The sequence below is a fragment of the Dendrobates tinctorius genome, unplaced genomic scaffold (assembly GCF_039654945.1).
Source record: "Dendrobates tinctorius isolate UK_male_01 unplaced genomic scaffold, ASM3965494v1 ptg000035l, whole genome shotgun sequence".
In the NCBI taxonomy this organism is placed as follows: domain Eukaryota; kingdom Metazoa; phylum Chordata; class Amphibia; order Anura; family Dendrobatidae; genus Dendrobates; species Dendrobates tinctorius.
In genome coordinates this window covers 35,501,910-35,515,823 of record NW_027361703.1, presented here as the reverse complement: position 1 = coordinate 35,515,823, position 13,914 = coordinate 35,501,910, and the positions used below count along the sequence as shown (strand labels likewise).

General features: G+C 41.9%; 1 protein-coding gene across 1 annotated transcript in view; it reads left to right on the top strand.

Moving 5' to 3' along the window:
- The window catches only part of IQUB (IQ motif and ubiquitin domain containing), a 103,694-nt gene that overhangs the window by 65,975 nt on the left and 23,805 nt on the right, over positions 1–13,914 (top strand). Inside the window, exons 10-12 of the mRNA XM_073573405.1 lie at positions 4,191–4,361; positions 8,962–9,138; positions 10,939–11,187. Coding sequence (XP_073429506.1) covers positions 4,191–4,361; positions 8,962–9,138; positions 10,939–11,187 — 597 coding nt within the window. The remainder of the gene's footprint in view (positions 1–4,190; positions 4,362–8,961; positions 9,139–10,938; positions 11,188–13,914) is intronic.

Genomic DNA, 13,914 nt, shown 5'->3' with positions numbered 1-13,914 from the left:
TCACGGTACTGGTAGCCTCTCATATTGAGAAAGTATTTAACCGCCTCCAGACCATGGACATGAGGTATAGATGAGTACAAAGCCTCAACATCTATGCTTGCCAAATATGACTGAGGATCAATAGTAAGTCCCTCCAGCTGGCGTAGAAGATCAGGTGTATCTTTGACAAAAGATTGAAGAGAAGAGACAAAAGGAGACAAAATCCGATCCAAATAGATACCAGCATTCTGACAAAGGCTGCCTATCCCTGAGACAATTGGCCTGCCTTTAAGTGGGCTAAGCCCTTTGTGTACCTTTGGTAGGCAATAGAATGTAGCCATGACTGGATGACTAGGAAAAATAAAATCAAACTCAGTCTTGCTGATAATCTTATCTGATAGCGCCTCTAATAATATTTGTCGTAATTCCTCATGATACACCTTCATGGGGTTAGTTGACAAAATCTCATAGGTGTCTCCATCAGCAAGGATTGAGTCACATAACTGTTGGTAATGATCGACTCCCAGGATGACAACATTGCCACCCTTATCCGAGGGTTTAATTACAATGTTGTCATCCCGTTCCAGCCGCTTAATGGCCTCTATTTCGTGCCTAGAACAATTGAAATTGCAATGAAGTTGAGATTGTGAAAGTTCAATTAGGTCCTGAGTCACTAAATTACAGAAAACATCAACTGCCGATAAATCACCTGTCAGTGGGGGCATCCTAGTGCTTTTACATTTTAATTCTGTAAAAGGACCAAGGCCTAAAGTGTTAGGATCAACTTCCGCAATTGAATCCAATAGTCTAACATCAGGCAACATATCTTCCGGTATGCCCAGTTCCAGGCTAGTCTTAGATTCTTGTTTTCGAAAAAATTTCTTCCACCTAACTTTTCTCAAAAACAGATTAAGATCCTTAATTGTCCTAAAGAGATCAAAATCTGTATTCGGGACGAAAGAGAGACCCCTACTCAGCATGGATCTCTCAAAACAATCAATAACTCTTTCTGACAGATTGATTATTTGAATACTCTGAGCAGAAGACGGCTCATTAGTTGTAGGTTTGATTACTTCTTGGTTTGCGGGGGTCTGTTCCTGAGGGCATAAACCTGGTCTAAAAAATGATCACTAGGGGTGTTATCGGACCTGTCCGGTGGTCCCCGTGAGCCCCGACCTCTACCCCGACCTCTATTCCTTCCTCTATTAGGACGATTCCTACTCTCTGATTCTGAGAAGTCGGTATCAGTAGATGAGAGTTTCATCTCTCTTTCAATGGCCCCAGTGCGTGCAGCTAATACTAGATATGCCTTATTATCTTTGAAGTCTTGCACGTCACGCAAATATTGTTTATGCTTTCTCTCTTTGAGATGAAACTGAAATCGCGCAATATGTGTCTGAAGTTTAGTTTCCTTGACTGCAAAGTCAGTTTCAGTAGAGAATTTTTTAGTAATTTCAATGTGCTCTTTCAATTTTTCATTCAATAAGTTAAGGGTCACCTTCTCCTCATCTAATAGAAGCTGCATGAAACGTAGGGAACTCTCTGTAGCCTCCCGTTCCCATTTATGTATAAAAGCTGGGTTTTTATGTCTATTACCCACTGTTAAATTAATTGTCAAACCAAGTGGGACAATTTTGGCCTTGAGGTAGTTTTCCAAGCTTTGGACTTCCCACCAGGAAGTAATCTGGTCCCTGTACACTTGCTGAAGTTCTTTAAAAGCCACATTAAATGTAGGCAGCTATTTCTTTTGTGTGAATGTATTCTCAGAGAAAACCTCCTTGGCCTCTGAAAGCCAATTATCATTATTAAGACCTACAGATAAAAAACCTGCCATACCTCTTTTAACAATAAGGGAATTCTCAATAAAGCATAAGACAATTTCTGTTGGAAACTGACATGAATTTCACCCAAAATAAGTTGGAAATAGGTGGAAAAATAAAATATAACCTTTAATCCGTCAATTAAAATACTAATCATGTGTCACCTCTGTGAAAATATAAAAAAACAGCATACAACTACTTATCCAGCATATGGGCCCTAAACAAAAAAGAAAGAGGCCCAACCTAGATATATTATATCTACATTATATCTACCTTACAGTATTATATACCATACAATATATATTTATATATATTGTAAGGTAGCGCTTATTGTTAGTGTTGGGGACACTCACTTGGCTGCGATATTGATGCACACAGAAACACTTTCACTTAAAACAGTCCAATGCAGTTTATTGTGCCATCATAAACCGCACCGCAAGCCATGTTATACTTCACAGGCTCACACTTAGTCCATAACATTGCATAGTACATGGCTTGGATACGCTGTCACTAAACACGCTGGACCTCTTTGTCCAGTTACCGTGGGTGACCGCACGCCGTGCACTTCATTAATGTCCATAGAATTTCACAGGCACCAACAGTTATATCCCCATGTCTGGGGTTACCTCGCAGGAGCTCTGGCTCCAGATGCCGACTCTTTGTCAGTCCTCTCTTTCCCAGGGAAGCTGCCGAACTGGGATCACCGTGCCGGATAACGTCTTGCTCACCAGGCCACCTGACAGTCCAGATCCACAGACGGACAGTAGCTCCCCCAATGCAGTGCCGTCACTGACTCAGCAAACACACAGGCCTCACCGAGTGCTATTCAGGGATTCGACCCTACTCCCCAGGTCTCCCAACACACCGGCCACCAGGTCCAGGGCCTCAGTGGGTGCTATTGAGGACGTCCGTCTCCTCCTGAGACCGCCCAACACTCCCGCCTCACCAGGTCCAAGGTCGCAGCACGTGCTCCAGGGATCCGATCCTTCTAGCAAAATCTCCCAACACTGCCTCCAGGACCTTTCCCCCTGAACCACTCAGGTACATACTCTATCCCCATGTGACCAGACCTCAGGCACATTATATGGTCCATAACCACACCCACAGGTGAGGTATGGATCACATGGTCATGATCTCACTACAGGTCCTATTCCACACACAGCCACACACATACAGGCTTTACATTGGGCGTTCAGACACATGCCCCTGGGTGGGTTTGTAGGTGACTGGTCCCACCCATCTCACCAGCCACCTGGAAACTCTCCCTATTACACTGCGGCAAACCTTCAGCAGTTCCTCTGCTGATCAACACATGTTCCAGCTTCCATCACAAGGCACCCACCCCTGTGATATATATATATATATATGCTGTGTGTATATATATATATATATATATATATATATATATACCTAATCTATGTGTATCTATATATATTCTATTATAACCTTCCCTATACTGTACCCGGCAGATCATTTGTCAGCTTTTACTCTATCTATCTCTATAATAAATATATATATATATATATATATATATATATATATGTGTGTTTTGCAGAATCTTTCGTGTTAAAATGATATGTAAATGACTTAGAACATTTCTCTATGTAAAATCTCATGCTAAAATAGCATTGCACTCTGATAGCGTTCGCACTGCATTCTGATGTAAATCGGATGCTAGGTGTGAAAAATCGGATTGTACTGGCATAAAAAATGCATGACACTCGCATGACACTTACATTACACTCGTCCGACTCTCCTGCATTAAAATTGGACCTATTTTTTAATCACTAGTGTGTCTCTGCCCTTATCCTGTTTTTTGTGTTCACCAATGTAAGCTGGATTTTTGTTTTCCAGATAATGCGGCTGATTCATCAATTTATGACTAAAAAGTCGCTAAATTTATATGTAAATGTACTCCAGTTACTCCCTCGAGTGATTTCATGTGTGCCTGCAATTTTTTCACAATTTTTGTCAAATTCTAGCAGACATGATTTTTTTACTCTATTTTTTTTAAGAATTGTAAAAACATTTTTTTAATTTTCACTTTGTTTTTTAATCCCCCTTGAATCTTGAACTTCATTGCTTGTATTTAGTGTGTTTACATTTTGTTTCAGCTGGACGAAACACTGTTTAATTGTAACTTTTGAAATTGATAGTATGAGTGATTATTTTTTGTTGCGGAGTATACGTGCCATTATTCAGTAATTTCAGCTGTAATGAAGGTCTCTGTGCATCACGTATTAGTGGCACTCTATTTAGCTGCAGCTTTTTCATTATACCATACATCTGTTATACTATAAATTTCACTCTGGTTGCTGATGAATTGCAGATATTACATGTCTGACAGCTATTCCTCTGAGATGATTTGTGATTTTTATGTTTCATGTTAAGTGCTCTGAACCGAAACGATGGAAAGCATTTGATGGAAAAACAACTGAAATGGACACCCAATTCACTATTCGGGCCAGGGAACTACGTGACATCTACAACAGTATCAACAGCAAATACTTCACTCAGGATGAGAGGCTTGATGTACTTTTGACACTAAAGCAGACCATCAAGGTAAGATAGATAGCTGTTTTATTTATATTTTATACCAATTGAAATAACAAAACTTCCCACCCATTTCTGAAGGCCATATGTGAAGGTCCATGTATTGGATGCACAACCATAAACTTAGATCACAGTAAAATCCTATGATAATGGAGGCTTGTATAGATAGCCCAGCAAAGCACCATTGAGGTGAAATTTTTAATATGTAGTGAGCAGATTGATTTAAACCTTGGAAGTTAGGCTTTATTCAAATATCTTCATTTCCAAATATGGCTGTGAGCGTCGCTATTGCTGTTCGCTCATCCCCATCACCGTGACCTCCGGCTGCAGCTGCCTCTGATGTCCGGTGATGTCATGTCAATTTTCGGAATTGGAAGCTGACCCGGCTTCTCCACATGTCACAGCCCAGCATCGTGCGGACTCTCTCCACTGCTTTCATTAACAGAGCACAGTAAGCCCGCACGGTGCTGGGCTGTGATGTGCAGTGAAGCTCTGCCCACATCCCAATCACTCAGGGAGACCGGGTCCTGCCTCGGTGAAGCCGAGTCAGCTTCCAATTCTGGAAATTGATGTGACATCACCGGACACCAGAGGCAGCTGCAGCCGGAGTCACTTGATGGGGATGAGCGGACAGCAGTAGCGTCGCTCACAAGCACATTTGGAAGCGCAAGGTATTTGAAGAAAGCCCTTCAGGCCAAAAAGGAAAACAACAAAAAAACAAAATGCTGTAACACAGTCCATACATTTGCGGGGAGCTGCCCGCTCTGGAGCAGCACAGGTTCAGTCTTTCATCCTCAGGACACAAACCACTGGAGATCCCTACTCCATCCCTACCTCTGGAGTCCAGCCATTTAAGCTCCAGACCACACCCTGGAGTGGAGATAAGGTGGACATCCTCCCACCCGTTCTATGGATGTCCACATAAAAGCCAGCCCATTATAACAAATTAGCTTAACTCCTCCAGCACTTAGTGTGCTGGAGGAAAAACTCTGGGATTTATATCACTGACACCATTAAGTGTAGTGAAACATATCTCCCCTTCAGCACTTTACCAGTAACTTTGTCACATATTCCTCCCCCCTCTGCCCAAAGCCAGGGGTTTTGGCACCTTCTCTCGCTAAGCAGGGGTGTCTGGACAGGGTATCTGCGTTCCTGTGCAACTTTCCAGGCCTATGCTTGGCGTGGAAATTGAAATCTTGGAGGTCTAAGAACCACCTAATCACTCGAGTTTTCTTACCCTTTACCCTTTCTTTCCCTCAACCATCTCAGAGGGGTATGGTCTCATACCAGCTTAAAGCTACGACCTTTCAGGGTATCTATGACCCATTTTATGGCTAAGCACTCCTTCTCGATGATGGCATAGTTTGTCTAACATGAAGAGCGTTTCCGGCACAGACACAGGATGGGGTGCTCTTCCCAATTTACTTCCTGAGACAGCACGGCTCCCAAGCCGACTTCTGACACTTCTGGACCATGAATTTTTTGCTTAAGTCTGGTATGACCAGAACCGGATGTTTACACAGAACCTGCTTCAGCTCCTGGAAAGCCATCTCTGTCTCAGCAGACCATTTAATCATCGTCGATCTTGTGCATTTAAGGAGATCCATCAACGGCGCAGCAATTATGGCGAAACTTGAGAAAAACCACCGGTAATAACCCACAATTCCACGAAGTGCCCTCACTTGCTACTTGGAAAGCCACTTCTGAATTGCCTCAATCTTATTTATTTGTGGCTTGATTTTGCCTCTCCCAAAGACATAGCCTAAGTACTTGGCCTCTTCCTTCCCTATGGCACATTTTTTGGGGTTTACGCATCCAGGATTGCATGTACCTTTGGTAGTTGACTACCCCAGTCAGGGCTGAAAACCACGATGTTATCTAGGTAGGCCGCGGCATACTTCATATGCGGAGCTAGGATCCGATCCATAGCCCTCTGGAAGGTTGCTGGGGCCCCTTGCAGTCCGAAGGGCATTCTGGTGTATTTGAAACACCCATCAGGATTCGAGAATAGTCAGGTCGAGGGTTGTAATGTACCTCGCGGTTCCAAGTCTCTCAATGAGTTTGTCCACCTAGAGCATCGGATATGCTCAGTCTAGGAGACCTTGTTCAGCCTGCGGTAGTCATTGCAAAACCGTGACTCTCCGTCGGGCTTTGGAAAATCACCCCCCCCAGCTGTACAATTTTCCAGAGCTGTTCCCCTATCTACTGTTTTCAGTTTCCTGAGACATGTGCTTTTTCAAAGGCTCAATTATCTTTGTATACAAATATAGTAGTAAAAGTGTAGACTTCAGAACAAGCGCTGATAGACTTAATATGTTGCAGTATCAGGAAAAGTTCAGCAATTGGACAAAGCTTCTTAACCAGAACGGCCACTCAAGGAGTAGTGCTGCTTGCCCCCCAGTAACAATTAAGTGACCAGAGAGCAGTGTGTTGGTCAACACCCAACATGAGAGTAACCATTTAGTGATATGAGTACCGTAAATGCAGTAAAGATCTTGTTTCTTATCCTATTTTATTTTTTATTCCTAGGGTTCTGGTATCCATTTCAACTAGTATAATGTACAGTGCGGAAAAAAAAGTAGTTATTCAGCCACTAATTTTGCAAGTTCTCCCACTTAAAAAGTTGAGAGAGGCCTGTAATTGACATCATAGGTAGACCACAACTATGATAGTCAAAATGAGATCAAATCCAGAAAATCACCTTGTCTGATTTGGCAAGATTTATTTTTCAAATTATGGTGGAAAATAAGTATTTGGTCACCTAAAAACATGCAAGATTTCTGGCTTTCACAGACCTGTAACTTCTTCTTTAATAGGCTCCTCTGTCCTCCACTCATTACCTGTAGTAATGACACCTATATGAACTTGTTATCAGTATAAAAGACACCTGTCCACAACCTCAAACAGTCACACTCCAAATTCCACTATGGTGAAGACCAAAAAGCTGTCGAAGGACACCAGAAACAAAATTGTAGCCCTGCACCAGGCTGGGAAGACTGAATATGCAATAGGCAAGCAGATTGGTGTGATGAAATCAACTGTGGGAGCAATAATAAGAAAACGCAAAAATGTCACCCAGTGGGGTCAAAATGATCACAAGAACGGTGAGCAAAAATCCCAGAACCACACGGGGGGACCTAGTGAATGACCAGCATACAGCTGGGACCACCGTAACAAAGGCTACCATCAGTAACACACTACGCCACCAGGGACTCAGATCCTGCAGTGACAGACGTGTCCCCCTGCTTAAGCCAGTACATGTCCGGGCCCGTCTGAAGTTTGCTAGAGAGCATTTGAATTATCCAGAAGAGTATTGGGAGAATGTCATATGGTCTGATAAAACCAAAGTAGAACTGTTTGGTAGAAAGAAACCGCGTCGTGTTTGGAGGAGACAGCATGCTCAGTTGCATACAAAGAACACTATACCTACTGTGAAGCATGGGATGGCAACATCATGCTGTGAGGCTGTTTCTCTGCAAAGGGGCCAGGACGACTGATCCGTGTACATGAAAGAATGAATAGGGCCATGTATCGTGAGATTTTGAGTGCAAACCTCCTTCCATCAGCAAGGGCATTGAAGATGAAACGTGGATGGGTCTTTCAGCATGATAATGATCCAAAGCACACTGACAGGGCAACGAAGGAGTGGCTTCGCAATAAGCATATGAAGGTGCTGGAGTGGCCAAGCCAGTCTCCAGATCTCAACCCCATAGAAAACCTTTGGAGGGATTTTAAAGTCTGTGTTGCCCAGCGACAGGCCCAAAACATCACTGCTCTAGAGGAGATCTGCATGGAGGAATGGGCCAACATAGCACCAACAGTATGTGCCAACCTTGTGAAGACTTACAGGAAACGTTTGACCTCTGTCATTGTCAAAAAAGGATATAGAACAAAATATTGAGATGAACTTCTGTTAATGACCAAATACTTATTTTCCACCATAATTTGAAAAACAAATCTTGCCAAATCAGACAAGGTGATTTTCTGGATTTGTTTTCTCATTTTGACTCTCATAGTTGTGGTCTACCTATGATGTCAATTACAGGCCTCTGTCATCTTTTTTAAGTAGGAGAACTTGCACAATTAGTGGCTGACTAAATACTTTTTTTTTTCCCCACTGTAATTGCTCATGGAAAGACTTAAGGTACTGTCACACTTAGCGATGTACCAGCGATCCCGACCAGCGATATGACGCGGTCAGGATCGCTGGTACATCGCTAAGTGGTCGCTAGTGAGCTGCCACACAGGCAGATCTCACCAGCGACATCGCTGGAGACGGGGATCGCTACTTACCTGTCACAGCAGGCGATCCTGACGTCCTCCCGCCTGGCTCCATTCGTCGCTCGTCGTCACAGCAGGAAGCGCCGCAGGAAGCTGACGACGAGAAACGGTCCAGGACGTTCTCGCGCGATCAGCGATAACCAGCGGGGGAGCCGGTCGTAGGTAAGTATCACACACAGCGATATCGCTAGCAATATCGCTATAACGTCACAAGTTATAGCGATATTGCTAGCGATATCGCTTAGTGTGACATGCCCTTTAGTTGTAGTTAGTAGCTAAAAATTTTGTCATAGACCATTTTCTTTTTTAATAGTGCTTTTGTTTTCAGGAACATGACTGCAAATTAACCCAGGAGATTGTAGAACTGATTGACAGAGAAGCTGATCTCTTAATGCGGGGGGTGCAAAACTGCAATCTTGAGGGACTTCGGAAGAGAATATCTACACTTTTCCTTCAGTATATAAAGACTCCCACTTTTAACCCTGAAGTTGCCAGGTTGCTCAAGGTAAATTTGATTTTTTCTGTATATCAAAGGGGTTGTCCGACACATGAATACATTTTTTTCTAGGTTTGAACAATTTGAAAATAATAAACTGAGGAATAATCACCATTACGTACCCACCCCAGATCCAGTGCAGGCAGCTCTAAAGGTGTGTGACGACTCCACAATTCAATGTCTCTCTATTTGATAGTTATCAGGCGACACTTGAAGGGTGCAATTATTATATTACGGCCATCCATGCCTATAAAAGAATGAATTCAGATGTCAGGCAATGTATTTAACTATTAAATGGATATTAGCATACATTTCCAAGCATATTTTAATCAGAGTTCAATATAATGCAGATTGATTAAAACCCATGGCACAGTACTTCCTACTGTATTGTCAGTGATCAATGTGCTGTAGAATATCCTTTTTATATGACCTAGTGTACAGCTTGTTTCATTGTTTCACCACTGAATAGCATGCAAATCTAGTTCTTTTTGCTCCCACAACCTTGGCATTTTGAGGGCAGTGGGTGCAATAGAATCCACTTACGGTAGCTTTTTCTACAGGATCTGATGAATGCCGTCATTTAAAAATATCTGCATTTTTGACAGAATTTATTAAAAGTGGAAGTCCATCTTTGGTGAAACCACACTGATACTAGGAATAGTTGTAAATAGCAGTCTTCTAATAAATTTTTAGAATCATAATCGCAGGGCAATAATAGTGAATTTACATTATAATGCCGCTTTTAACAAGACTTCGCCAATTATGTCGTGTTATGTTCTCATACATATACATAATAAACTTTAAAAATTCTGCTGAGAGCCCTTGAGCACAATAGTTTAGCTCCACTTCACCATCGGACATAAGTGTGGGACCGTCATCTGAGCTCTCACAATGCACTTTTCAGCGTAGCAGTAAACCAACAGAATTTTGAATTTATTTTAAAGGTGCTTTCCATAGTTAAAAAGCATGGGCATAGTGGATAAAAATGTGCGAGCTGGGAAATGTCATAATTTAGTCTTTATAAGTGGCACATACCCATGTGCTACATGTATAAGAGTAGATTGAATTCTTTGTTGTTTGGACACACCTATCAAAAGCGTAGACACATATGTTGTTCTGTTGCATGTATAAAAGATTCTACACAATTGTCATGTTCTCACAATTTTCAGAAATGCGTGACAAATCCCTCACTGTAGACCTCTTTATTCTTATGTCAAAACAACTGAGATGAATCTGTGACATTTTACCAAAAAATAATGTTGAGAAGAACGTTTTATACATGACACTTCTACATTTACGAATACGAGTAAATAAAAAATGCTGTTGATGTTATAGACCAGAAACAGGACATGTGCACACTAGTTTTTCTTTTTAGGTTTTTGAAGCGTCTGCCGAATCCACTCCAAACTGGGCATTGTCCAAGCAAATAGCTGCTAAAGCTCTTCTAAAACTTTTCAAAAACTCTTCAAAGCAGCTTCGTGGAATTGAAAATCTCTTCAACAAACTCCCGAAAGGAGAGTTTCCTGAAATGGTTTCCACTGGAAAACTCATCGTTTTTGACCACCTACAAAAATTACAGTGTACAGATACACTTATTAGGCTTTTGCATCAGTTTTCTGACGGGGTGGAACAGGAATATATTTTGACACATATAGCTGGTGTGGATTTCAGATTGTGGGACATGGATGCTTGTGCACCTCACTTAAATTAATTCTCCTTTGTTTTTTAACTTACGAAATGCAAACACCCACTGAAAGGTGTTGTGTAGACTACTATGCACAGAATAACGACACCTTTCTATTTTTTTAGGTTCCTCAGGACTCTGCAGTCTTTCGTAAAAATATATACTTCTGTCCAAGTTGCAAAAGCTATCTCCCCTCCACTGAGTTTTCTCTGTCTGCTAATGCGCGCACTATCGGACGGTGCCGAAAATGCTCAAAATTAGATAACGAAGCACGGCAGAGAGAAGAGTTTACAAAATACAAATCATTACTGAAGCAGCTGAAAAAATCAGAGGCAGATTATGACGATGATGCCAAAATTGCATTCTTACTTCAGGTAACTGTCAGAATGAAATAGGATTGGATTGTGTCTTTCACAGTCATTAAAACGGGTTTCCGAGTGTGGACCGCCATGCCTGGACTGGCCGTGAGTTTCCTTTTCTGAAGCTAATAGACTCATACCCCATATGTGTCTATGAGGCTGTTGAGTTCAGGTCAGGCGACCCCCATCTGGTCTTTCATTGAAACATTTTTTTAGGATTTTGCTCTTAAAGGGAATCTGTCACCTCATTTTTGGCCTATAAGATGTGGCCACTGCCATCAGGGGCTTATCTACAGCATTCTGTAATGCTGTAGATAAGCCTCTGATGTAATCTGAAAGATAAGAAAAACGAGTTAGATTATACTCACCGGGGGGCGGTCCGGTCCGATGGGTGTCACGGTCCGGTCCGGTGCCTTCCATCTTCTAGCGATGATGTACTCCTTCTTACTTCTGCTGTGGCTCCTGCGCAGGCGTGCTTTATCTGCCCTGTTGAGGGCAGAGTAAAGTACTGCAGTGCACAGGCGCCAGACCTTTCTGACTTTTCCCGTCAACTGCGCACTGCAGTACTTTACTCTCCCCTCAACAGTGCAGATAAATTACGCCTGTGCAGTAGCCACGGCAGAAGTAAGAAGGAGGACATCATCGCTAGAAGATGGGAGGCGCCGGACCGGACCGCGACACCCATTGGACCAGACCCCCGGGTGAGTATAATCTAACTGTTTTTCTTATCTTTCAGGTTACATCGGGGGCTTATCTACAGCATTACAGAATGCTGTAGATAAGCCCCTGATGGCTGTGGCCGCATCTCATAGGCCAAAAATGAGGTGACAGATTCCCTTTAATAGTATATCTGTTTGCACTTCGGAGGACATCTTTTCTCAGCCATCACCACCTGCATATATTTTTACTTCTTTTAATGTCTGTTACATGGTGTTGTTTTCAAATATTAAGACAAGTGTAATCGGGAATGTTACACATTTCATTTTTAAAGTGTAAACACTGGGATACAATTAGCTAAGGCGCTGTATACATCTGTGTTATTCTGAAAAGGATTGCATGACTGACTTATCTAACATGTCATCCATCGACATAGATGTAAAGAGAACAGATTGAGGTACATGCGGACTTGTTGAGAAATATTGTGTAACAAATATAAATCGCGCATTTTTGTCATCCTTTGGCATGTTAGGCTGTATTTACATTACGTCTGAGCATTTGCCAACAAATGGATGGAAATCTCTTTATGGAAAGCTAATTCTGCTCTACTTTCCAGTACAGTTGAAAAAATGGCATGCTGATAGAGATGAGTGATTCGATCCATAACAAATTGAATTAGTTACGAATTTTCCCAAAAGTTTTAGGATTCGATTTGCATAAATCCAGAATTTTGCTGTCTCCTTTTGAAGGCCAAGAAGGTTTTAAACTGCTAAAATTTAATTATTCTTACCTGCCCTTATGCCACCATAGCTATTGGGTACTCCATGCTGATCTTCAATTCCTTTGGTGCTCTCAGTCGGTGATGGGGTAATGGGGCATATCAGAGATTTGCGTCAACCCCTGCCCCACACATGACCTAGTGAGACCAGTCGCGCAGACCTGAAAATGACCGACAAGGACCAGTACAGCAGACCAAGGGGCTACCAAGAGCAAGTAAGGGCCCAGGACTGATGATTACAATGTATTTTTCTCTTTTTAACCCCTTATCTTTCCTTTGTTTATTATTCTTTTAGGTCTGGAGATACCCTATAGCATAATGAACCCCTTTTCATGATAATTGGAGCTCTTTCAACTGAACTTAGCAAATCTGACCAAACAAATTTCAGGAAATTCTCTCATCTCTACTGTCGTAGAGATACGAATACGTTTGACATTTATAACAGCAGTTTTTTCCTATTTACATGCCAAACTTAAAACTCAGACAAAAAGTATTTGAAAAAAGGGAATTACGCACCAGTTGCTTGAATCTAACAATGTTCACTGGTTCACACGTCAGTGCGCCTCCTTAGGATCTCTGTAGGGTGGTGCACTCACATTGGTATCATCAATTGCGTGGGTTTCCTCCGGGTACTCCGGTTTCCTCCCACACTCCAAAGACATACTGATAGGGAATTCAGATTGTGAGCCCCATCGGGGACAGTGATGAAAAATGTGTGCAAATTGTAAAGCGCTGCGGAATATGTTAGCGCTATATAAAAATAAAGATTATTTATTATTTATTATTATCAAGGTAAAACATAATAAATTGAAAAAAATTGGAGAACTCTCCCAGATCCTTCTTGATGCGCAATTTTATTCCATGGTGAAATTTGACATCAAATCAAGTGCGGAGTGCAGGTAGCAGGGGAGCTATGTAAATTAGACAAGAGCCCGTCAGCCTCTCTTATCAGCATTTTTTTCAATTTATTATGTTTTACTCAGACAGAAAGTTTACTGAGCCTTACTTTTCGTCTACCTAAGCTTGGTCCATGCTTTATTATTAATAGAAGTATGAGCTCAGAAACAAAGCTTTTGCTCTATCATTGACATTGAATTTTCCAGTATCTTCTCTTTAGATTCCATTGTAGCCATCTTAATACAAATACACTGTGAGCTGACACTAATAAACTCTAGCGAGAACAATGCTGGACAGTGTCAGTTTTCTGGCTGAACTGGTTCTTCAACCCGACATTGCATAAGGATTGATGGGATGTCACATTATTTGCAGCACTCAAGAATTACATATAACCCAATAAAAAACTGCAA